This window comes from Haliotis asinina, chromosome 2, assembly GCF_037392515.1.
Source record: "Haliotis asinina isolate JCU_RB_2024 chromosome 2, JCU_Hal_asi_v2, whole genome shotgun sequence".
NCBI lineage: Eukaryota > Metazoa > Mollusca > Gastropoda > Lepetellida > Haliotidae > Haliotis > Haliotis asinina.
Window position 1 is genome coordinate 99937493 of NC_090281.1, and position 27698 is coordinate 99965190.

The 27698-nt window shown below is 43.9% G+C and overlaps 1 protein-coding gene across 1 annotated transcript in view; it reads right to left on the reverse strand.

The window, feature by feature from the left end:
- Window positions 1-9948: 9948 nt before the first annotated feature.
- Window positions 9949-27698, reverse strand: part of LOC137274693 (coiled-coil domain-containing protein 158-like) — a 40504-nt gene continuing 22754 nt past the window's right edge. Inside the window, exons 16-25 of the mRNA XM_067808036.1 lie at window positions 24727-24854; window positions 24241-24393; window positions 23799-23891; window positions 21678-21839; window positions 19899-20065; window positions 14698-14819; window positions 14068-14241; window positions 12046-12240; window positions 11358-11465; window positions 9949-10946 (exon numbers count right to left, since the gene is read on the reverse strand). Of these exons, the coding sequence (XP_067664137.1) occupies window positions 10861-10946; window positions 11358-11465; window positions 12046-12240; window positions 14068-14241; window positions 14698-14819; window positions 19899-20065; window positions 21678-21839; window positions 23799-23891; window positions 24241-24393; window positions 24727-24854 (1388 nt within the window). The 3' untranslated portion in view covers window positions 9949-10860. The remainder of the gene's footprint in view (window positions 10947-11357; window positions 11466-12045; window positions 12241-14067; window positions 14242-14697; window positions 14820-19898; window positions 20066-21677; window positions 21840-23798; window positions 23892-24240; window positions 24394-24726; window positions 24855-27698) is intronic.

The following is a 27698-nucleotide window of genomic DNA, read 5'->3' on the forward strand; positions in this document are numbered from 1 at the left end:
TAGAGGTTTCCAATTCTTTGAAGAGAATCGTCATTTGGGTACATATAAGCATTTTCTGCTGTCGGAAAATATCAAGTGACAGTTGTATCAATGTTTTAGTAAAATATTGTACAATAAACAAAAAGTATTTTTTGTCCATTATACGGCCCCTCACCACGTGGAGTCACCCCTCTGCCGCGCATGCACAGGCAACCAGGAAAGCATTCAATCCGACATCATCATTCCTTCTGTTGAATAAAACAGTGAACAGAATTGCGGTGTGGCCCTACCCCAAGGACGATTCTCTTCAAAGAATTGGAAACCTCCACAGGTTTGTCTAATTCTTTTTCATAGAGATCGTCCTTGGGGTACATATATGCATATACTCAGACTCCCAAAGACCGGAGGCTAGGGAGAAGGGAATTCTGGCACAGTACGTAATAATAGCGACTGTAATTATGAAAAATTAACAAACGCAAAAGATGCTCACCTGTGATCTCCCGAAGCTTCTGCGAGAGTCATTATGGGAGGGAACCGACAGGGAGCAACCGCGCCGATAACCGACCTCAGAGCTAAGCATGATGTATAGCACTGTAAAAAGGGCAAACATGACCCCGCCCACATTCTGGTTTCAAGAGGGAGCACCGTAAGGGGGAAAACCCAGCTTATAACTGACAAAAATGGTACTAGATCATCAGTCTTGGGACACGGTAACAGTGGCGACATAGCACTAATACGCAGTAACAGTCGCGTCAACTGTCAATTAACCAAGACTCACTTGGCAAGGGTGGCAGGACACTATCCACTGGAGACAACCGTACGGCCAAAGCGCGCTCTATCACGTGAGTGAGTATCAAGCTGGTAATGTCTGATAAACGTGCTAGGTCTGCTCCAAATAGCAGCAGAGCAAATCTCTTCAATGGGCAGTGGCAATGCGAATACTTTGGGAGCGGCGACTGCCCTGACAGAGTGAGCCTGGTAAGCAGCTCAGATGACTGAAACTAGCCAGCGGGATAGGGTCTGTTTACTAGCCGGCACCCCAGCCAACAACAGAACAGATGGGTACCCGTATGGATCCCTTGTGTTCCTTTCATATAGACCTTGAGGGTCTTATGAACATCCAACGGGTGAGTGCTCGTTGCAGAGGTTCCCATTGTAGAAGGCTGGGTGAGAGTAGGAAGTTCGATAGGAGCTGTCAGCGTGATCGATCTTCGGACGGTAAGAATCCGGGAGGCGAATACTGACACGGTCTGGATGAAACACAGTCAGCAATGGGTCTGCTGACATGCCATGTAAATCGCCAACCCTTCTCCAAGATGTTACCGCCACCAGAAATACGGCCTTCCATGTTAACAGCTGAATGGAAATAGCCGATAGACGTGAGAAAGTAGGACGGGCAGCCAATCAAGCACGATTGACAAATCCCAAGAGGGCTGGTACGCCTGACAGCAGGTCCAACCCGATCCACGCCAGCTAAAAAGCGCTGCACAAGAGGGTGCTGCCCAAGAACAGCACCATCGATAGGAGTGTGAAAAGTGGAAATAGCGGTGGAGTAGCCGCGAATGGTCGAAGCCGCCAAACCTTCTTCCAAGCGAGCTTGCAAAAACTCTAATACTTGGACTAAATCCGCAGAAACCAGAACACCAGCGTGCATAGCGGGACTACCTATCCTCATTCTGAACGTTTATTGAATTCCACCTCGAAGCCAGAATTGTGTCTGCCGCAAGAATTTCGCGTGTCTCGAGGCTAGCCCTGATAGAGGTCTAGCCACATACTGAATCCTTGGATTGGATTGGATTGGTTGCAAAGGCAATAGAGCAGGCGGCTGAGCCAGAAACCTGAGAATTACCGGAAATCATGAGCTGGCTGGGTAGACAGCAGGGAATGGACCCGGGGAATCAGGGGAAGTGGTGGAAATGCCCACAGAACCTGTCTCATCCAATCCAACAGGAAGGCGTCGGACTACAACGCCCTCTGGTCCGATATTCGAGAGCAGAACACGGGTATCTGATTCGTCCTGCTGGTCGCAAACAGATTCACCTGGAACGATCCATATAACATGGAGATAACTCCTGAATATCCACCAATAAAACATTCACCTGTGCGGAGCCAGGTGAGAGAGAGCGTCTACTCACACATTCTCCAGCCCCGGGAGACAAACCAAAATCACCTGAGGGTCGCACTGATCGCACCAGAGGAGGATATCCCATGTCTCCCATAGGAGCACCGCACTGCCTTGCTTTAGGATGTAAGTCATAACCGTACAGTTGTCCAACTGAAGACGAACCACCTGGCCCCTGACATGATCCAGAAAGCACTTGAAAACCAACTGTACAGCTCTCAGTTCTAAGACTGGCTTCGGCTATGAACCAGCGTCCGGACACTGACAGACCGCCCAGAATGCCCCCACACCCCTACCCCCTCCCATGAGCCCATGAGGGATCCATCGGTTTGAACTCTAAGAGCTGGCATCAGGAGCTCAAAAGGGACCCCCTTGAAGAGATTCCTGACATCGGTCCACCACTGAAGGTGAGGAGATAACAACCCGGGAAGTGTGAGACACTTCTCCAGATCCTCTGAGTGAGCCCACAGACTTGCCAAAGCATGCTATATGGGGCGCATCCTCAACCGCGCCCACCATACCACAGAGACTGTCGCCGCCATGTGACCCTAGAGACGAAGCCAAGTTCGTGCGGGTGCTTGCAGCTGTGAGAGGAAGGATGACAAAGACACTAGACCCTGGTGTGATTGTGAACCTCGCACCGAGAAAGACCAAGTCCTGGCTGACTGAGCAACCGGTCATCCAGGTAAGGGTGACAACACCTTCCTTGCAATCTGGCTAGTGTAGCAGGCACTAACATGAGTTTGGTGAACACCCTTGGGACCAACACGAATGGTGGACAGCACCCAAAGATTTGGCATTGCCTGAGTGAGACAAAGAGGTCTGCTCTTTCCCCTTGCCTTTGGAGGTGCAACTCGTCCTTCTACTCCTGCCAAGCGTCCGAAGCCAACCCGCAGACTCAGACGTAGGCTGCGTCCAGGGGAAAAACTCGCTACGTGAGCGCAGGAGTGAGGGAGCGTGAAACCTGCAGTTGCTCCAGCAAGGCCTTCGAGTCTTTAAAAGACTTTGTGGCCGCTGCAGCTTCCCGGGTGACCTGGTGAGCCCCCGGGAACAACGTCGCTCCCAGCCTAAATGGAAGGGCCAGCAAGGTCTGCTGTGTTGCTGCCGAGTAACGAGACATCAACAGCCACAGCTTGCGCATCCCGGTAACTGCACACATCACCGTAGATGCTGCTGACCTCAACGAGTAACGCGTCAGGTGGGCCTGCACTCCGGACAACTGACGTAAAAGAACTACATTTGGGGAGACGTCCCCAGAGTTCTCATCCGCCTCCAGGGCTGACCTCAGTAATGAGGAGAGGTAAGCCACATGGACCACCACCCGCACCTGCTGCATGGTATTCTGATAGACCTCCTCATAGGTCCGGTATGCCTGTCGCAGGGGGACGTCCGACTGAGCAAAAGGCGGAACCAAACGCCCCTGTTTAGCAGCCGGAACTGCCCCCGAGGAAGCCAAGCCTCCGCCCGAGGGTGACCGAAGTGAAAACACACTCACCCACGACCGGTACCAAGAAAAGCGAATTGTGCCCTGGCTGGTAATGCCGAACAAGCTCTGGCAAATCAAAGAGAAGGCAAGTACCAACTAGGAGAGGATCCATCACATCCCGCACTAAAGAAGGGAGAATGTGGAGCTGCGTCTGTGAGGGCTGCCTAGGAGCAAACGCCTCACCCGGCAGGCCCACATGCCGTAAAAGCCTGAATGTGAATATGCAAGCATAAGCTAACAGCCTACACAGCAGCACATATCTAGCACGTACAAAACGTTAAAGTTGTCATGTCACAATGCTAATGCCGATGTCGCAATTTTCCTAGCCCTTGCTTGATTCACGGAAAGCTGAGAGTGATCACACTGTAGGGAATTTCGGCAGTTTCTGTCAATTTATGCTGGCGACTAATAAACAGAATACTAAACTCGCTTCTGTGAAATATCATTTTTATTAAACTCGTTAAAGATTTAGTATCAAACTCGCTTTCACTCGTTTGATACGAAATCATTAACTCATTTAGTAAAAATGGTATTACACGGATGGTCGTTTAGTTTCCTCTATATACTTGAACACGCGGGACGCTGACTTCCTGCCATGGGAAAGCAGCACGTGCGTAACCCATGGGAAAGCCAGCGCAAAATACAATTGTCACAGACAATACAACTCAACTGTCAGGTTTAATAAAACGTTTGGTTCCCTATTAAACGAACGAATAAACCATACATACAGTAGAGGAAGACTCAGACATCTTCTATTCATGCAAGAGTAAACTCTCAAAATATTTTCCAGCACACACGTCTTGCCACTAAATTGCCTGTATGGTGACAGCAGAAGAAATAATGATACGGGCTTGGATGCTTACCTGGTTGCCTGTGCATGCGCGGCAGAGGGGTGACCCAACGTGGTGAGGGGCCGTATAATGAACAAAAATACTTTTGGTTTATTGTACAATATTTTATCAAAACATTGATACAACTGTCACGTGACATTTTCCGGCAGCAGAAAATGCTTATATGCACCCCAAGGACGACCTCTATGGAAAATAATTTTGCTTCCTGTCATGAATTCAACATGATTCTAGCAGTCAGTGAATCGATGAAGGTTTACTATGTCATTCCAATGTTATTTAATTTATATACTCATGATAATCAGAACCCCAAAACACACGTTGAAACAATGTACAACATGGAACATCAGCTAAGGTTCATGAGTACAAATGGCGACGCACGTCCTTTCTCTCAGGCAATAGAAAATGTACAGGAACGGTTGGTTTACACATGTCATTGCTTCTAAGATATCATGATACGGACGATAATGCAAAATTCACGTCGTCGTAACAGACAAGATGAAATAAATACCGTAATAATACGTCTGTGACAAAACGGCTTCAAATGAAACACGGTGATCGGGAGGCCCTCGTGCTGAACAAGAAGCATCATAAGGACGACATTCCCTCACATGCCTCACAAGCCGGGGACAGAAGTTACGGATAAAGCACGAATCGGTTTTAAAATCAAGAATCAATGTTGGTGACGCGCGGCTTTCTTGCGCCCAGAGTGTCCAGTTGAAATGGAATCTAATGTCGATTCTTTTCCAGTGTTATAGCCTTCGTCCCGTTCTTCTACGAGTGATGCCATCTCTGCAACTACCGTAATCCTACTGCCTGAGTCAGTTTCCAAAGAGATGCCAGCGGTATGTCTATCTTAATACCTACAAGAAAGTATACAGACACATAAGATCAGTCTGTGCAGGGTAAGATCCAAAATTGGTTCCGATCGCTCGGGGATCTTTACTCCAAAACTTTGTAATTAGCTTAGACTTAAGAGACGAATGAACAAGTACTGTTGTTGAGCTGAAAACCAACAAACGTTCTGTTCATAACCTAATACACGCTTCAGTTGCGCGGGAAGAAATCAAATGGATTGATCGGATACTTTACTGTGAGTTAAAATGCAGATGCACACAAGACAATGGATCCAAAAATACGACATTCATGTTTTAGAGTATACGTGGAGCATCAAGAGCAGCAACATCTCCACCATCAAAGACGTCTCCGTCAAACACAGGGTAGGGATGACGGTACACGTGCATTATTCAAAACCTTTTCAACCAGTCATCACATTTGACTGGAGACGGTGTTCCCGTGAGGCCGAGGTCGGCTTTAGGAATACAGTGTCAATGGCGCACAGTCAGATTGCAAGCGTTAAGGATTTCCCAACTGGGGACAAGTTCAGCTCTTTTGTAACATTATGGTAAGCGATCCCAGAATACAGCGATAGGGCATTACAACATGATTGGTTGAGCTGGTTGTTTATCAATAGTAGACTCGTGAAGGTCCCGGGGTAGAATAGGCCTTCTGCAACCCATGCTTGCCATAAAAGGCGACTATGCTTGTCATAAGAGGCGACTAACGTGATCGGGTGGTCAGGCTCGCTGACTTGGTTGACACATATCATCGGTTCCCAATTGCGCAGATCGATGCTGATGTTGTTGATCACTGGATCGTCGGGTCCTGACGAGATTATTTACAGACCGTCGCCATATAGAATATTGCCGAGTGTGGCGTAAAACTAAACTCACTCACTCACTTATCAATAGTATCGAAAGTGTATAATGAAATGATGACAATATTTATGTCGATTGGATTGTTCCATATTCTAACTGTATTACAATGACCTGTAAATAATCGAGTCTGGACAAGGCAGACCAATAATATGCATCCTTCCTTAGGTAAAGCAGTATACGACGACTCACCGTCAACCAAGTCGGACCAACTATTTCATAGCGTTGCTACCACGGTTTGGTGACCAGTACTAACCCCTCCCCACGTCGTTCTAGGTCATGAAACAAGGACCACCAGCAGCAGCAGTCGGGAGACTTCCGCTCTACTCCAACCACTCATAGTGGGCTTTGTGTGTTGTGATCTTCAACGTTCAGTTCTCTTGAGTTCCGGTCGGATTAGTTCCCTCGTCTGTTTGTTCGTAAGCGCCGTTCGTAAGACCATCTCAAGGAATGACGATACCATTCCACGCTGGATAATGGAGGGTGGCAGAAAATACCTACCAGTGTTACGTCTCATTGTGTTCCAGAGTATGTCCCACGACCCTCTGGTTAGTCGGACTCTTTATAGACTGCATCAGCAGAATGGCCAGTGCTGGTTTAATGCGGCCAGTGATAGCGTGTCAGCTTGTAGTGAGGGGAAGGTTTATAAGCTGTAATATTACACACCGTGGCGTGATTGTACACTCCAGAAAGCACTTATGTCCTCCATAAGATTGACACTGGAATAACAGTTGGAATTACGACCAAACACGAAGCTTTATTGCGAAAATGTCTGAGGACTGGAAACAAATCAGGTGTCTCACAATTCTCTTAAGAACAGACTGGTGATAACAAGGCATATTTCCGGTATACTGTAGACAGGTAACGGACGTACACCCTACGTGACCGAGGATGGCAGGAGACGATGTGAAAGAAGAAAGTCCAGGACACGGGAGAAATAGCCGCATGACAACGCCACCATTCCTCGACACCATGAAGACAACAATTCATCTTATTTACAATAATTAACTTGAAAATAGTGCAACATCTCCATTTGTGAACAGTCTGGACAGTAATCCAATAGACAGGGGTAAACAGATCCATTATCCTGGTGTTAGGGGTCGTCTGTTCCTAATTTGTCAATGTGTGGGTCCACAGCGTACTGATAAGGTAATGTGCAGGCTACTGCAGTGACGATCACTGTTTCTGGTTAATGGTGGATGGTATTCATAGTAAAACTTAATTACTGTGTTTAGAAACCTCCTCAAACTCCTTAACTATCCAGCACCTATAGTCCATCATCAGCACTTAGAACATATTAGCTTAATGTCACTTGTACTGACAGGTCAAAAGTCTGCTTGACCAGTTGGGAAGTGAATTTAGATTGCATGTATTGGAAATGGATTCAAAACATTTTATGTAATTCATATCAAGAATAGGTCAAATAATAAAAATAAAGATGAATCTGCAACAAGTTGCTAACAACAACCATTTCTGAAGAGCTGACCAAGAGTTTGTCTTATGTGGTGGGTAGTATGACTGAGGCGCAGCTGGGTTGCATCCCTTAGATGGCCAGGATCGGATGGTCCAGGTTTAAGCATGAGTCACTCTGATCAATAGTTATGTTGTGTTTTCCTCGTACATTGAGGTGACTCCTGGGCCCACTTGCACAAAACGATCTTTGTGCTACAATTATTGTAAATCCTTAAGATCGCGATCTTAGGCTTCGGCTACAATCGTCATTCACTTGCACCAGGGAGCCTATATAGAGAGTGTTATAGAGTATCCCTGCTTGCACAAAGCGATTGTAGGCTAAGATCATTGTAAGTTACAGTCAAAACTTAGGATTGGTCGGAACCAACTGTAAGGAGCTAAGATCATTGTAGTCAGTAGCAAAACAGCGTTGAAGTTGTCAGTTTCACGCAAATAATTAGCTTTGCGTTTGGGGATTGCTTTTATATTGCATAAAACTGTATGCTTCGCCTCGACACTTCAACAACATGGAGAATACAACATCGATTTAACGTTTGAAATATCGTTATTTGAGGTAGTGAACAACATCATTATCGAGTCGATATCATAAAGTACATTTCTCACCCGATTCAGTGTTGGAAAAAGTATGAACACCATACCTTTTTCATAAACAAGGAAAGGATAGTAAAGAAAGGTGTCTGCATGCGATTAGCAGTGGCCATGACCTTTTCAATAACTCAAGGGCAGCTAATCTTAGTTTTTACGCAAGATGGGAGTGGTTTCTCTTTGCATGTTATGCCGTTGCCGTAAAATCTTCCCTGCCCAAATACAATGCATGTTCTGCTGTGACAGAACAGATCCCCACGTGTTTCTTTTCGGTTAATGATTTTGTCTTAGTTTATCATTGAAATAATCTACAGCTGGATAACGTGCAGAATTATGTTTTTTCTAGTTGTAAAATTGAATCTGACGAGAGACAAGAGTTGTAATCTATGCATTTTAAATATAATTCAAGTATTCTTCAAACGGGAAAAATACACTTGCTGGGGTATATGAAATTTGCATAAAACGTTTTTTAAACAAAACGAAAAAATAATTATCAAGAAAATAGCATAAAGTAATTAATATACAGTGGATGAGCATTCAACAACACATACAACACACACGAAATAATAACGTTTTCATATTTCCCTGTCATGAATTTTCCACAACATTCCCACAGTCATGTCACACCCTCATATCTTTACAAATCTAATGCTTGTGAGATATATTTGGGACTTTACTCCAAATAACACCTACGAGATGCCAAACTATGTTCAACTGACAGCCACTGACAAATCATGGTACATTTAGGTGTTATATAAGGAAATTTTATTTATGTGCTATCTTTTAATTTCATGATTATTAGGTCAATAACTCAAGACCCAATTTGTTTACGTATTTGTTTGTATTTCATTACTTGCATAAAACATATTTCTGTGGTTGCAGTATCACATGTTTAGTTCATAAAAAATTAGAATGTAGAAAAATTAGAGAATAACCCCTGAGGTACAAGTGATTATACGTTACCTTCCACTCTTCAACGTTATCATTTCCTTCAAAGATTTGTGGGTTGGGGTGTGTGTGTGTGGGGGGGGGGGGGGTTGTTTTGTTTTGTTTTCATGAAAAATCTGCAAGGTGCGATTAAGGAAGGGATGTCATTTGCGTGCAGTAACCAGTTCCACGTTTTATTTGCACTGCATGCTATGCGCACTTGAAGACAACTGTAGACAGGAGTCGGGTTTAAGAAATTTCTACCTCCAACGTTCAAGAGTTCGATCTTAGTTGAAATTGCGATCTTAAATCCATGCTGTCTTAAGATCGTGTTTGTGCAAGTGGGTTATAGCAATCGTACAGTGATTGTAAATTTGACTGTAGGGGCCTAAGATTGATTGTAACTAAGATTGCTCTGTGCAAGTGAGCCCTGGTCATTACAAAGTAACTCAAGTGTATCCACCTATGTGAAGGCGACCAGTGAATGCTTGAATATTGACCAGACGAGCTTGGTGTAACATGACACAAGGACCTGGAAGTGCTCAAATCTGCACCAGACAAAACAATGGTGATGAGTGGCAATCACAGTGGTCCATCCTCAGTACGCCCACAGTAACCACAGGTGATGTATATATTTCCTGTCTGGGACAATCCTCATCAGTGGTTCCCGTGTGTCCTTACCAAGTTCAAGTCTTATTTGGACAAATAATAGAAGAAGAAGGGTTTGTTTGTATAAAGGCCATAAGACAAATTGTACAACGATGTATGATTGAGTAAACTGCTGAACAGAAGAACCCATGTGACTCATTTCAGAGTATGCTTTAATGCTGGCATTGTACAAAGACGATAAATTAAATACAAATACAATATATTATAAACCATACAGAATAAGAACATCAAAACACATGAAAGTTTCTGTACAGAATACTGTTGTCTCCAACACAACAAGGACTACCTCTGGTCCTACTTGACCAGTTCATGCACACTTATTTACATTATATATCGCTAATTCGTGCGCTTCTGTACCAATATTTATCCCTCAGTGTATCAATGACATAAATATCCACCGACCCACCCATAACAAAATACATATGTTGGGACGAACATCAATAAGAAATATAAATATGGCATTCAGTATCTTCTGATGCAAGAAGTCATACATTCACAGTGGTAGGTATCATGAAGTACTTGATCCATGCAGAACTGATTGTCTGAGAGGAGTGATCCTGTCCTTCCTTGTAAATACTGGCATGATAGAGCGGTGATACTTGATCCTTTCATTCACCTGAATTCTGGCAGACTTATCACACTTCACAGCTACTTACACAGACACTATTGTCTGGTACATTCATGGGGTACAAGCTTCTGTGGTTTTATTTATAACAACATATATACAAAATGCTTTGATGCATCTCTACTTGTGGGTTAGTCAAAGGAAGTGTGTGCAGGCAGGTAGAGGTAAGAGAATAGGACTTCTGCATGTTTGAACCACAACAATGCAACCCATATTCCCTGTATGACTGGAGCCTCCTAACTTGCTTTGGACAGTTTTGCATTTGGTAGTTATCATGCTAGAGAGGAACTACTCCTGATACAAGAAGGACCAATATGTAGTCAAAATAAATAAAACCAAGATAAAGGTGTGGTAAACAGTGTTTCTCAGCTTCACAGTAGAGGGATATCACAGATATGTTTAGCATTGGACGGATCAGGAACACTACAACACTATCTGGGACTCTTCCGGAGTTTGCGTTCATGTTCCCGTACTGAATCTATCTTCCTTCCATGCATCGTCATCAAGTTGGCCATTTCTGAAACAGGAGAAGAGGACATATCTACAACCACATGTTTGTGGAATGTGTTACAGCTGCTCTAGCAAACTGAGATGTGCAACAGAACCTATGACACATGAGACACAAACAGACACTTGTGACTAATAATTAGTAACTGAAGGAAGACAGATCTCAGCTCTTACATGTTTCATGTTGTTACTATTTTTATGATAGTAATCTCAGGCAGATCCAGGAATTTTCAAAGGACTATCACTTGCTTTAATATGGTCTCCATGTCAGCTTCAGAAAGGGCAAGGTAGTGTGTGCATGCTTGCATGCGTGCATGCATGCCCGTTTCCACTGAATTCACCAATGTCTCAAGTTGCAGACTGTCTCTAACACAACATGGACTACCTCTGGTCTGATACTGCCTGTATCTGTGTTACTTACCTCTGTTTTCACGCTGCAGGTTGCCTCCCATCTTAGTGAGGTTCTCGATCTTCTCCTCCAGCCTCTTACACAGCACCTGAGTGTCTGGGGTCAGGGACGACATGGATGCTGCATACAGGCACAATCCGTACACATCAGACTTATGCAATGTCACTGCTGTCAGTTGAATTTGTACTGATATTTCTATAATCACACTTAAACACATCATTGAATCATGGTAAATAAGAAATATCAACAAATTATTCCAAAGACAACTTGGTAGTGAACATTAAAACAAGAAGAAAGAGAATGACAGAACAATTCTAGATGTTTCAGTGGTAGAACGTGATTGCTTCTACCAAACTCTGTGTCAGGTCAAAGTAAATCTCAATCACCAAGCCCATTCAGCAACCACCAAGATTACATTTGGCACATACAACAAGATAAACAGGTAATACTTTTTCTTTGTGCAACCATGGTGACTTAATGATATAAATACAGATGTCTCGACTTTACTCACACCAACAATTAAGTAACTCAAAAATAATAGTTTGCAATTTTGGAATAATACATTTACTTGAATAATGAATTTTCAAATATAAAAATATAGGTACAAAGTTTACATTGAAATGGAAGGCTAAAATTCAAGGCTTTTTACAATCTGAACGACAAAAGCAATCAAGTTCATACCACAGCTGCCAACATCTACCTGGATTAAAGTTGTCGGTGTCCAAGTCTCTATCTGGGTCAGGTGAAAGTGACACAGGTGTGCAGTCTACAGGTGAGACAACGAGGTGAGTAGGAAGACATGTCTGAGGGCAGAGTGCACGGGGTGGGGTACAGAGTGAGTTAAGAAGGGTATTGGCAGACTTCGAGAAGGATGGATGATAAGAGAGAGCGCCATCTGGTGAGCAGGAACACAAAGGGATCACTGACTGACATATGCACTTACTACAGCCTGACACATGCACTAAACATAATCTGACACATGCATGCACTACAGTCTGACACATGCACTAAACATAATCTGACACATGCATGTACTACAGTCTGACACATGCACGAAACATAATCCGACACATGCATGTACTACAGTCTGACACATGCACATTTTATAGTATGACAAATGCACTTATTACAACCATAAACATGCACTTACTACAGCCTGACACATGCATTCATCACAGTCTCATACATGCACGTATTATAGATCTACCAAAGAAAACATTAAAATTGCACCAACAAATCCTAAACATGTTTACATTTTACAATGAATTATTAGAAATCATGAAACAAGAAATGTACAACTGTGGAAGTGCATCCAACTGCATTTCAACCTATCACACCCCTTCTCACTGAACAACCATATACTCTGTTCTTAACCCGCATACTTGAGTCAGTCCCAGGCTGAACTGGTCATGTTCCCCTGTCCACATGTTACCACAACACTCAGACATGATACATGTTGTGTCCCACAGTATCTGTTCAATGTAAGACATGAACAAACCTCTTAGACACAAAGATATTTTGCACTCATGTGAATGGGAATTACCCTTTGTCCTTTTCATTCCTTGCATTTTCTGTACTTGTAACACTTCCAAATGAATGTACAAAGAGCAAACAATCTGACTGTAGAGATTTTAAAACATAATTTTTAATACTGAGTGCAGGTGAGTTTCTACTGATGACCAAATCTGACATCAGAAATAAATCAGTGTAGGGGAGGTAACTCATTAAGAAACGAACATTTTCAAAACAAGTTGAGTAAATGTCTTCAACTAATATGGTTGTATACACTTACTATGTATACACAACCCATGGCCTCATGAGATGATGTCCCACTATACACAGCTACCTCCAAGAATCTGTTTGTCCCTTATAATTCACATAACCACAAGACTGCATGACCATCCCATGTACTGAAGACAAAGCCCTCACGACAGTATCACACACAAAGGCCAACAATCAAGTCAGCATTCAGATGAATTTGAAGGAGGTCAACTTCTTCATTTAGATGACTGTTACAAGCATCCAAGAATGGATAATTAAACATCAATACCAGAGCTATGAGGTGTTGTGAGATCCAGCCAGGTACAAGCAGGTCAGCTTGTAACTGGTACACAGCTGTGATAGCTGTGCTGCAAGACATCATCTGTTAAATGTTGCTGCATGTCAGAAACTGAGGGAGGAGGGCATGCCAAAGAACATCACACTAACATACAGAATGATGTTTTCATAAACACAATGCAAAGTTCAGTAATGACAGCAACACTTTATTTAGACAGATCAAAACATCAGGGTTTTTAAAGGAATCCTAATAAAGTCTTAACAAAGGACCAGATAACATCCTGTCCAAGTACGCATTCATTCAACCATTCCTCATCTCAACAGAAAAACAGAAATTTGGGCCACTTTGATCCATCTTCTATTCTCCTTCATAAACATTTACATTCTTATAACTATGCTCATTAGAGTGTAATAAATCCCCTTAAACATACAACCTTTTGGATCTATTCACCAACCATTCTCATCATACATAATGTACAATATCATTTGCCAACTACAAATCTGTTTCCCCTATACACATGTGAGGGACATCCTGAGTAGGGCAGAGTGTCAACATGTGAGTACTGAGTTGGAACCGGTCAGGAATTATATTTACTATGGTAGTTTGAAATCCTAGATGTAACTAGGAGATGTTTTACAGACTGATCAGGTTCACTGTGCTTACCTCTGCTTCTGTAGGGAGTACCAGTATATGATGACCGCCCCGGCGAACTGCTGGCTGATATACGACTGGATTCGTACCTACTGTCTTGTCGAGGCTTACTCCTAGAACTGCTGAGATCAGCAGAACAGCTCCTGCGATGACGACGCTGAGGAGTTTGTGGGGCCGAATTGACTTCTGGAATGAATTAATATGGAATTTTAAACAATGGTTTTTCTTGTGTGACATGGAAGAAAGATCTGTGCAGTTACAACAGAATATCGAAGAAATTGATGAAGTGAAAAATATAAGCAATGTCAATTTTAACTGATTCCAAATATATGGATGAAGATATGAAAGAAGTTAAGTATTTTGTAAAGATATGTCAGTTGTAAAATAAGCAATTTTCAACAAGAAGCATAGAACTGAAACCTAGAGTCCATGCTAAAAAGCCAGCTCCGGGCACTGACGATTTCACATACTACCCCATGCTACATACATATAATGGTCAAAGCAGCAACTCCAGTTTGTGGGATGGGGCCCCAACAGACTTGTACAACTTAACGAGAAGTAGCAGTATGATTAAGGGCCAAAATGTGTTCCACATGGAAGTGCTTGTCAAAATCAATACAATGAATTCTGTGGAGATCTTACCTCGGACTGATGACACCCCTGAAAAGTCTATATTTGACCTTGCCCTTGCCCGGAGCCAGGTTGGTTCGATCTCGGAGTCAGACAGGGAGTCAACGTCTGGAGATGACCCAGAATCCTTAGATCTGAGAAAACACAAAGCAAATTGTAACCAAGTTTGTTGTAAGGCTGCAGTTTTACTACTTGCACAGGACAATACAAATAAAAATTACTAAAATATAAATATTTTAGATATTTAAATACTTACCTTACCATAGGGCTTATGCATATTACCTCAAGCATCGCTAAAAAAAGATCATACAGTCGTTGATACACCATTCTACCGAATGGTTACCTCATGTATCAACGATTGTATAGGAACTTAAGTGACGTGATCTCCCTATCCACGTGAGCACGAACAATCCAAAACTTCACTGTTACTGAAAACAAATATGTCCGAAGAAGTCCAGAGTGGGGAGGAAACACATCCAACGTTGGGTGGGCGTTATCTCCATATGGTAAGTATTTCATATCTAAAATATGTAGATTTTAATAAATTTTTAACTTACATTATCATAGGGCTTATGCGTATGAATTGGACAGACAGGATGGTGGTGTCGGGCTTCAAAGGACCAACCCAGAGGAAACCAAATGTGTCTAAAGAAAACCAAGACCAAGGAAAGTAGCTGACACATGGAGAACCGGGTAACACACAGTGGAGGACCGCCAAAAATATCCCACCATGACCATCGGTACAGAGCAGTTTCTGTGAAGAGCTTTGGTGGACGCTAAGGCCTGAATGTCATGCGGGTTGATGGCTGACGGATGTGGTAAGTGTCTTGCATCGTACACTGCCGAAATAGTCGCCATAGCGACATGGTATTTTCCAGACACCTCTCCTTTCATCAATGAAGAAAACAGGATGGATAGTCTTTTACGGGTCTGTCTTCTCGATTCTGGCCTGGAGATGTACAGTTTCAATGCCTGCACTGGACAAAGAAGAAGCTCAGAGGAGTCACCCATACAACCGTGGAGTTATCGGATGCTATGAGAAGGCACATATTCCACAACAGAGACATCCAATGCTGAACAGCGAGAATCAGTGCTTGAAATTCCAGACTGTTCATATGCCACCCATGTTCAGCATCGGACCAAAGCCCAGAGACCGCCTGACCGTTGAGGTGAGCGGCCCAACCTTGAAAAGAAACGTCGACAAGAAGTTCTTGGTCGTGATTTAAGTCTGTCATGGAGACGCCAACACAAACGTTCAACTCTCAGGCCACCAGCGAAGATATGGGTGAAGATGGTGCGGTAGAGAGAACCTGACACGTAGGTTGTCAGATTGAATGTGAGGGAGGAGAAAGCATTGCAACGGTCGGAGCATCAGACGACCTCTTAGCGTCAGGTCCTGAGCAGATGTGAGAAGGCCTAACATGGACTGCCGCTCCTTGAGGGTCAGAGGCTGAGAAAGTCCGCAACTGGCGAAAGCAGCTATCTTTTCCCATCAAGCCGGTGGGAGTCTGAAAAGGTTGGAATGTGTCATGAACAGACCTTGGATGAATGTCAACTCCTGGGATGGTTCCAGATGGGATTTCTCGATGTTGACAATCCACCGCTGGTGTTCGAGGAGACAGGCAGCAAATGCTAGCTGTTTGCGTAGCCACTGAGGATCGAAATGATTGAGGAGACAGTCGTCTATGTATGGGTTGAAATCCACATTCCGGAGATGGAGAAACCGGGTGATGGGCGTTGTGATGCGGGTGAACAGACACGGGGCCGTGGAAATGCCGAACGGGTGTACCTTCCATTGGTAATGGCAGTTGTTGAAAACAAAGCGCAGGAACTACTTCTGCATCCACTGAATTGGAACATGTAGATACGCATCCTGCAGGTCTAAACTGGCTAGCCAAGATCTGGGGCCGAGCTTGGCACAAAGTTGTCCCAAGGAGACCATGCGGAAGTGTGGTGGGTCCTGAAGGTACAGTTTGTTGAATGTCGCCATGTTGTGGATCATTCTCATTTTCCAAGAATCTTTCTTGGGCACGAGCAAGATGGGTGAGTAGAACCTCGTGGACTTCTGGGGGTCTAGCACTGCCTGTAGAGCATTCTTGTCTAAAAGAGTCTGAATGCTGTCAGCTAAGAGCACATTTTAGGCTGGAGAGTATTCACATGACTGGAGCATCGTTGTCAGAGGCGGTGACACGATAATGGGGAGCTTGTAACCGGTCCAAAGTATGTTGGTAACAAAAGGATCCCCTAGAAAAGTCCATTTTCGCCAGAAGATCCTTAGTCTCCCACCTACAGGAATGGGCCGAATCGGGACGACCGGGGGAAGAAGGTCCCAGTCACACAAGACCAAATCTTCAACGGGCTGAGTAGGGGCACTTGCCTCTGCCCCTACTAGGCGTGGCAGGAGGCTCCCAGGTGCACTCAGGTGCACTGCACTGTCCATCAGTGTCAACTCTACCACAGCCACGTCCTCTGCCAAACGCCGAGCGAACTGATTCGCATCTCAGGATATAGCGATGCTTCCCTCATCCTCTGGAGGCTGAACAGCCATGAAACGCAGAGCCCAGAGCTTCAAATGTTGAGAGCGACACTTCCGTGTTAGACAACTCGGCATGCTGTCTGTAAAGTCATCGATGAGAAAACATGACGCAAAAGGAGCCCTAAAGAACTTGCACTTAAATTCTTCCTGCAAAGTACAGGGGGCGAGGAATCCGGAACACTGAACTGCAGTAGTCATAGCTAGCACAGCTCTCAGGTGTGCCAACAAGTCGTGTAAAACTTTCCCTGCCACTGGAACAAAGTTGACAGATGATCCACCCTACAGGCGTTGTCTTCAGTGAGGTCCCAGGCGGCTGCAGACGTAGCTGAGGCTGAGGCTGAGGCTGAGGCTGAGGCTGAGATGGGTTTAAGAATGCGCTTTAACTCTGAGTCGATGGACAACATCTTGGAGTCCTGGACCCTGTATGAATTTTGTGGTGAACTAGCCAGGCGTTTAAGTGATTCATCATGATCTGCCCAGTTATTGGCGAAATCCAGACTGTGAATATTATAGTCACCCTTTTTAAACTTTGGTGCTCTAATTGTGGAAGAGAGAGAGAGCTTGGCAAAGTCCACATCGAGAGAAGCAAATCGCGTCCGCCACCATCGGATGAGGAGGAATCAGTAACACTGGCGAAAAACGAATAGCCTTCTGATCATCAGTGCCGGCAGACGGGGAGGGACAATCCAGAAGCCTGTGAGCAAACCAATCATACACCGCAGACGGAGGTTGGTAGGTGCCTCTGTCATCTGAGTTCTAAAGTGCATCCTCGTTGTAATCAGGCGAGAAGAACATTTCTTCCATATCGTCCCATGAGACTGTATGACTCTGACGTAGATGGCCAGCAGCAGAAGACGACATCCAAGGCTCAACACCAGAGCCAAGACAAGCATCAGGGGAGCGCGATCTGAGACGCCATGGTGAATGGCGGGAGGGCGGTGTCCGGGAGTGGGAACGTCGTACATGTTTGGAGTAAGCTGGCGATCTGGAACACCTGTCCTTGTCCGACGATCAACATGGAGAAAACGATCTGGATCGTGAATGACGTCACGACAGCCACATAGACTCCTGGAGCGTTGGCGAAACTTGGGAGTAGCGAGACCGTCTACCACACTGTGAGCATTCCGCTTCTATGTGCCTAGCATGCTCTTCCAAAAGTTGTTGTTGTAACATCTATTCCCTAGAGAGTGTAGCTGCAGGCGTATGCTTGGAAATTCTGTAAGACCCCATAGGAGCCAGCTTAGGTGGAGGCACTGGCAATGGAGCAGTGGATGGCGTCGGAACAGGCGTTGGTGTCGGAAGGGCAGATAGCAGAGTAGAGAGCAACGCCAGCGAAGGTGCTGGATCAGGGCTCGGTCCCAATAGAGTTCTCAAAAGCTTCTGCACCTCAGGGTGAGAGAGAGCGTCTGGATGGGAGAGGTCAACAAAAGAATCCGAGGAGCGCTGTGGTATAGGCATCAGGTCTGTAGGAGGTAGAGCAAGAGTCGACGGAGGCGCCGGAGTCCCCAATGGGGATGGGTGGTCGTCCAGCGTACGAGTGAACGACGACCGTGATCCCCGAGGCAGGCGAAGACATTTTCCGTTTCCTCTGGGTGAACCGTTTCCTTTATGCCGACAGATAAGCCTTGAATTCCTGAACTGGGAGAGATGAACAATGATGGCATTGATCATCAAAAGTACAATTAACAATCCGGACACCAGAGGTGGGGATCCTTGCTGGACTTCTGCACCTTGCAGAAACCCTTATAGCAGGAATGAAAGTAACACCCCTGCAGAAAAATAAGCACACCCTAGCGACGAGACAGCAGACAGTAAACAACCAAAATGGCTGCCCCCACTGACTTGCGCAGAGCGTAAAAAACAAGCAACACATGGATATCTGAAGCAAAGTTATGTACACAGAACACAAACTGGTAAAGATAATGTACTGGTGTACAAGATTTACTAACATGTGCAAGGAAAAATGGACAAGCAACATGGAAACTAAGACATATCGCCATGAGTCGAAGAACACAAGGTAGCTAGGTAAGTGGAGATAAATTACTGTAATCTTCACCACAAACAAGCGGAAAAGGTGCAAAATAATGAAAAAAACAAAAACATGTCTGACAGGTAAGACGCTTGAAGTAAAATTGAAGTTTTGGATTGTTTGCGCTTGCGTGGATAGGGAGATCACGTCACTTACTTTCCTATACAATTGTCGATACATGAGGTAGCCATTCAGTAGAATGGTGTATCAACGACTGTCTTATCTCTTTTAAATGATGCTTGAGGTAACATGCATAACCCCTATGGTAAGGTAAGTTAAAAATATGCTGAATATGAGAAAGTGCAGAAAGTCATGAAAGTAATCTTAGTTGCACAACAGGCACCAGCTATAACCTAACTTAAAATAGGCCCTTGCTCATGGAGGAGCTCCTCTCTAAATACCAGGATCATTAATACATGTGTTTTGCTTATTTTGTTTATTTTGATGACTGCCTGTAAATCACCTGGCGCAGTGTACAGTGATCTACACCATGGAGTGAGATGACATGAAAAGATACAATGACTTTTTAAAGGGAGTTGTAACTGAAGACTGGTTGCTACTGGCCTACACTAATCTTGAATCTCCATGTGAGCCTGTCAAGACTAATGCTATATGGAAGGTGTGGAAATAAACAGGTGAATGATGTACCTTCTATCTCTTGTGTGTACAGGTGAGGAATGGTACACTGAAGGACGCAGGTTGGACTTCTGAGTTACCTCCCTCTGTCCAGCAATCAACGACCTCATCTCCTTCAGCAGATCCTTCAACTCCTGTCCTACTACAGCATAGTTCTCAGTTGGTTCCTGGGGATGGGGCTTGTCATGGAGAATCACAAATCAGTCATTTCAACAGATTTCAAATATGTCTCTTTAAACCAGCAATTTACTTGGGTTTACGCAAGAATACTATTTATGTTAAGTTCCACCTTGGTTCGCTTCTGTAAATAATTTAGTCTGGATCGGATAACCCAGCAATAAATACAGATGACAGCCTTTGGTCAAGATTCCAAATGTTTTTGAGAGACTGGAGTTAGAGAAGTAATTTGGGAAATGATACGAGAAAACACATTTAGTTCTAGCTGTGGCAGAGCACCAGTGTTACCACTTATATTATTCCCAGAAATTATTGAGAATCATGTTGCGTCATGTAACTCATTACGTTTATTAACTTCTGGCGTTTTACTTACATAAACATGTTAAAATATTATCTTTTTACAGTCTCAGTCTTGTTTTAGTACTTTGTTAGACCTCCTCGCTCAGCAACGCATGCCTGAATACGCCTAGGCACACTACCCATCAAAGTTTGTAGGTAATCGTGTGACAGGGTATCCCAATATTGGACCACCTCGGCCTTCATATTTTCAATATTTCTCAGTCCCTTTTGGTTTATTCTGTCCTTCTTGACTCCCCACACATTCTCAATTGGGTTTAGGTCTGGGCTGTAACTGGGCCAGTCTGAAACTTGAACATTTTCGCCTGACAACCACTGTTTTGTGTAGCGCGCAGTGTGTTTTGGGTCATTATCATGCTGGAAAATCCAATCATCTTCATACAATGTTTGTGCTGTCGGAAGAAGGTGACCATTTAGAATGTCAACGTATCTTTCTTTTGTCAAGTTTCCCGTGAAAACACACAATGGCGTCACTCCGCGAGCCGATATGCCACCCCACATGTGAAACTTCGGGCTATGTTATGGTCCCTGGTAGATAGGTTTGACAGTATCTTTGGTCCAAATTTTCACACAATTAGGGAAAAGCCAAACAGAACTTTCATCCGAAAAGAAAACATTATCCCAATCTTGATTTTCATGAGCCCGACACCAGTTTAAACGTTTTTCCGTTTGTGCATCTTTCATCAACGGCGAGGGAATTCCACGTTTTTTCACCCAATTAAGTCTCTGTAATTCCTGCCTAACTGTTTCATTGCATACCTGAGGACTTCCTCTGCTAATCATTTCATTTCTGATGTTCTCAACACTTTTCAATTTGTCCCTACTCACAATCTGCCCAAGTCTTCGGCGATCCACAACACTGAATTTCCTAGGCCGACCTGCCCCTGCTTTGTGCTCTATCCCGGTTCCTGTTTGAATACTCTTCAAAGTTCTGTATACTGTAGACAGAGGAATACCATGTCTACAAGCTAACACTTCAGCATCAGCCTCACCCCTTTCAAAATCATCTAGAATGAGCTTTCTTTTCTCTCTTGCTGTAAATTGTGCCATGTCAACACAGGAAGCCGTCTGCTCAGACAAGGGAGATAACTCTTGACGTAATGAGCTGCCTTCTAAGCCTTCAAGAGTTGTCTCCATTATTTAGTATGCTTAGTGCATAGTGAAAGCCCTTTTTCCAATCTTAGCATCATTAGAAAAAAAACAAAGATTTTCTCAATAATTTCTGGGAACACTGTATGTGATATCTGCCAGCATTACCTCTTGTTCCTGTGCTGGAATGCTGCTTGCTGGCTTGTGGGGGTAGGTGACCCCACTGGACTCCCTCCCTTTCCTCAGTGACGGGGGGTGTGTTCTACTGGATCGACCCGATGGGGGTATTGCAGAGTAGGGCGTCTTGCCAGTTATCACTTGCGCAGCCTCCTGTAAACACACAGCAGAACCTAGTCAGGTAATGCATGCATTAGTAAACATGTTGTGTGTGAGAGCAAACAAGTGATAGTCAACGCAATGTGAGTGACAGTAAACATGCTGTGATAGTAAACATGCTATATGTGTAGTATACATGATGTGTGATGGTAAAGATGTGTGTGGTAGTAAACATGCTGTGTGTGATGTAAACAAGATGCGTGATGGTAAACATGCTGTATGTGTACTAAATATGCTGTGTGAAGGTGAATATGCTGTGTGTGTACTGAATATGCTGCGTGATGGTAAACATACTGTATGTGTACTAAATATGCTGTGTGAAGGTGAACATGCTGTGTGTGTACTGAATATGCTGTGTGATGGTAAACATGTTGTGTGTGTACTAAATATGCTGCGTGATGGTAAACATGCTGTATGTGTACTAAATATGCTGCGTGATGGTAAACATGCTGTGTGTGTACTGAATATGCTGTGTGATGGTAAACATGCTGTGTGTGTACTGAATATGCTGTGTGATGGTAAACATGCTGTGTGTACTATATATGCTGTGTGATGGTAAACATGCTGTGTGTGTACTAAATATGCTGTGATGGTAAACATGCTGTGTGTACTACATATTCTGTGATATGGTAAACATACTGTGTGTACTACATTTGCTGTGTGATGGTAAACATGCTGTGTGTGTAGTAAACATACTGGGTGATAGTATCCATTCTCTTCCCACAGAGGTTACTCCCGTCATATCTTCCTACGTAAACTCTGTTCTACTACGGCTATATTTCCCGGTCATCAAGAAATCCCCTTGCGGCAAAAAATTGCAACATGAATTATCTCCCTTGTTACAATCCAATCAGAACATGTGTTAAATAGACCTAGCTCCAATATGGCGGCACCCATGGAGTTGGTTCATCAACTTGTGAAGGAAAGATTCGGTATTTCATGTTTAACTGAAAATCAGAAACTGGTAATAGAGAGTGTAGGGATCAATTGCCGGTATGTGTTTGTAGAAACAAAAACTGGTAGTGGCAACTTTTCCCGATGCATTCGGAAATTACCGATATCTTTCGAATGATCACTCTTGAAACAAAGTCTCTGATTGCACAACTATATCTGAATGCCTCCAATCGCGAGTCTTGAACACTCGCACCATGAAAGGGCCGTATTAGAACAAAGGTTACATAGGAAGATATGACAGGAGTAACCTCTGTGGGAAGAGAATGGATAGTAACATGCTGTCTGTGATGGTAAAGCAGTCTAAATAAACTTACTCTCAGTGTTATTTGTTGCACTTCACCACCGAGTCTAACAAACCCTAGTAGAAGGTCATGTCAGGTAACCTTTCAGCATCCTGTGACCGTCCAATCAAACACAAGACGGTTAAATAGAGCTAACCCATCAGACAACGGCTACTACTTAGGGAATGGAGGGACTTACAACAAAATATTCAGGTCATTGACACAGATCTCTCCACAAACAAAAATCTGTATATAACACAGTTAATTGACCTGCAGTATCTACGCTTTGGGGTTTGGGGTTTGGGGTTGACATGGTTACCATTAGCTAATATTCCCGCAAGATGACATCCTTGAATATTGCCCCAAAACACTATTTTCACCGACTGTGTACTCATCATTGTCAAGGTTGTAAAGTGTGCCATTTGCACCACCCAGGAGTGAGCTTACACTAAATAGCATTCGGAATCGTTCGGGTAAGAACCTTTTCGAGATAAAAAGTTCAAAAGGTACAAGCGAATGTCCACTTTCACAGTTTGGTAAGCTGTGTTCTGATTCGTCAATCTCAAAGGTTACCTGACTCGACCTCCCATACAGTTTTGTTAGACTCAGTAGTGGAGTGTAACAAAACGTACTGAGGCTAAGTGTACTCAGACTGGATGGTAACATGGTGTCAATGATGGTAAACATGGTGAATGTGATGTAACAGTAACTGTCTCACCTTGAGATCCAGCTGGTGGTTGATCTTGAGTCTGGCAATGTCTTGTTCAAACTGCTCCATCTTGGCCTGCGCTGTTGCCGTCTTCAGACCAGCCTGAAGTTGTCAAACATGGTTATATGCAGTTAGCGACTGAGCTGAATCAAAGTTGTCAAACATGGTGTAATGAAATTGGCTATTGAGCAGACGTGTTCATACATTGTGTAATGTAATTAGCTCCAGTTGCAGACTGTTGAGAGCAGCTCCATTTGCAGATTGGAGCTGTTTACAGAAATTCCACGTGTAGCTATTTCAGAAGCTCCACAGACAGACAGAATATCTAAGCTCAAACAAATAATTGCTAGCAAATCTGCATATGTTGCCTCTACAACTGGCCTAGCGGCATTTCGGTGAAGGCAGATGGTAGGATATACACAGACACACCTTGCAATGACAAATCCCCTACCTTCTCCAGCTCTGTCTCCATGAGAGTCAAGCGCTCTCTCAGGTTGTGGTTCTTGGCAGCACTGGCTTCCAGCTGCTCTGTCAGCTCCTGGGTGTGCAGCACAGACTTGCTGAGAGACTTCTTCAGACTCTCCTTGTCCTTCTCTACCACCAGCTTATAACCACCAGTAACTTGTGGCGGTCGTTGGAAGCTGCAAAGAAGATCCATAATGTACAAACCATGAGAACGACATATGCACTCATGAAAGTTATCATTTTTGAACAATTAAATTGTCAAATTTTTAGACATTTCAGCTTTAGTCAGATACTCTAATTTTCCAGGTTGATCTGAAACATCATTACACCACTGTGTGGCACAATATGATGAACTTGAAACATTTTTCCACACAATACTGTCTTTGGCTATTTTAACAGATGCAACACTCATTCTAACATATTTCCTTTGAAAAGGATGGTTCTGAACAAACTTTAATCATAAACCTTAGACTTCAGAAATATTTACCTTAGCTAATGTTTCCAGTTTGTCTTCAAACATCCTAACTTTTGACAATAACGAATCCAGTTCCCCTCTCTTGTTGGTGATCTCCTTCTGCATCTTGTCAGCATATTTCACAGCTGGGAAATAACACAGTTATCAAGATAACAACAATATGAATCTCCATGACACACTAGTGACCATTCAAATACATAAAACCCCAGTTATGCATCATGGTAACCATAACATGAATCTAGTTGTCATGGCTACAGCAACAAACATAACCATAACACCTGTTACCTTGGTAACAGAGGCATGCAGTCATGGGTTACTGAAACATGTAATCATATAGTTTAGTGTGTAAAGGACACAGGCCTTTCTGAACATGCACATATTAATGTATAACTGGGAGTCAATCGCATGCATTCTCAAAATAACAGCTACATATGGCAAGGAATACATCAGATCTTGGACATTTTAACCATAATTTGCATATTTCTATACATATCCTATCTCACGTTATGCAGCTATCTTCTTACTCTTTGACCATGTGTGGAAATGTGCTATGAGTTAAGTTGGATCAAATCTTCATCCCCTCTGCCGACCGGACCTCTGCCCCCACTCAGACATTGACACCTGTCAATCATCTCTGTGCTCATGCTGTATGCTCCGATGATCATGTGAAGATCTATGATTATCTTGGAGCTACCCTGTAATCTGTGACGTGGGGCAGACTGGGAGGGTATCCATCACGTGAGACAGGATAAGTGTAATAATATACAATTTATGTTTAAAATTAGCTTGACAACTCTGCGAACGTGAGTATGCAAACACATGGAGGCCAAAGAAACACCAACTCCCGAACTCCACACTTGTGATGGGTGGCTTCTAGAAAACCCAGTGGCTTACATAGCACAAAAACTCGAAGGGGCGGGTGATCCCGAATTAATGTGGTTTTCATCCATTTGATAAACAAAGGATGCAGTTTGGCAGGTAAACCCTGCCGCCCCTCAATTTATCGAGTGACCCCACTGATCTGGTCAGTCCCTGTTTCAGAACTACCCCCCAGAGACACACGCTGGATGCCAGTGAAAGAGGGAATAGCCCTGTAGCTCGACTAGTTTGATGTTCAGTACCAATCTCCCTAACGTACCAAAGGTGAGAAAGGACCTAAGACCAGATGGGTTCGAAAACCATATAGGTAATCAGAGTCAACACTTCATTGACATAATTACTTGAAGAGTAGAGGTGAGTAAGCGAGTCGACCATCTCTGCATGAAAGACAAGATTGATTACTCAGTCTGCCACACCAAATGACACTGTTAGTACACCTTAGTACTCTAGGTGAGAACAAACTAGCCCATGTGGAAAGAAGTACTAGATATAGATAACATCATTTATTAAGTACAGAGCAAACCCCCATGCAGAAGTATTGCTTTATCTGTGAAGACTGGTCGTTGACACTTGCTGGGCCAGGACCAAGGGTCCAAACTGATAAAGACCTTCCCGAAGATAATGCGATCCAATTTCCATAACCATACCTCCACAATGGACTGGAGGGAACAACTCCTTTACAGTGCCATGGTAGAGGCAAGCGCCCGTGTCTCATGAGGCTTCACTGTTGACGATGGCGGGAGGTTCCCAACACATACCCACGCAGGATCGTTGACATCAATCAAAAAGCCAGGTAGAACGGGAGGGTTCCAAAGCAGAGGCAGCGGACGAATGAAAAGTCTCTTCCGTAACTTGTGGCGGTCGTTGGAAGCTGCAAAGAAGATCCATAATGTACAAACCAGATACAAGTACAAATCTTCTGTGTTGTCTGGGTCCAAAATCGTAGACAGCAGCAGGATTGCAAAGGTACGGTCCGGCTGACCTGGTAATTGGTTTTAGGAGGGAAAGTCCTATCTCAAACCAAGAAACACCTTGCATGTGCCCCCCTTTCAAATCGTACCCAAGAAACATCAAGAGCATGGAATTCGGAGATACAAGTAGCAGAGGCCAAAGAAAACCAGAAGTGGCCAAAGTGGCCAGAAGTCACAATTTCCGGGACTGATTAGTCAGCTTGTAAGACTTCAAGAGAGACTTGAGCTCAGGGACAGCAGATATCTTCACACCTGATGCCAATGCAACAACAGGGACAAGTAAGTAGATAACATAGAACCTTTCAGCTTCTTGGAAATTCTAAGATGTTGAAGGTATTCTGCTACCATCAGGGGTGAAGCCATAGTGGGAGATGTGATGCCCTTTGTCCTGCAATACGTTTCAAAATTCGTCCATTTGTCTGATAAAGTGACCTTGTGGAGATGCGATGTGCTAAAGTGATGGCAGTAGTCACATGCTTACAATATCCTTAGAATATAACCGATGACTATGCACCAGACGTGATGGAGCGTGAGTGGAGAACAATGTAGTTGTTCGGAGTGAGGATGCACCAGTAGATCTCCCTGAAGATCTACGGACCAGCTCCTGGAAGGCAGAAAGTCGTTAATACCTCTAGATGGAGTTTCCACTCGGTCAGAAAATGGTTTGACCGTGACAAGTCCACGATGACATTCTTCACTCCTGGAATATGGTTGGCTCGAAGCATTATCTTGTGAGAAGCCACGAAGCTGAAGGACCGTTGCGTCCATTCCAGAAGTTGAAGAGACCCCACTGATTGATTGATATGGCACACCACTCCCATGTTGTCCGACTGAATCATGAGGGAGGTCATAGAAGATCTTGCGAATGAATGACTGAAAGAATCACTGCCCTAAGCTCTACAATGTTGATGTGACAAACATGATCTGCAGGAGACAACTGCCTGGACACTTGCGGATCGAAAAGGTGAGCTCCCAACCCGTGTAGAGATGCATCTACACACAGGTGGTGAGACGGTAAATGAGTCTAAACAAACTCCTCTGCAAACTTGTCCATTTACCACAGGAGATAACAATGTAGCTCCATGGGAAGAGTGATCAGCACAAGTGATACTAGGAGCT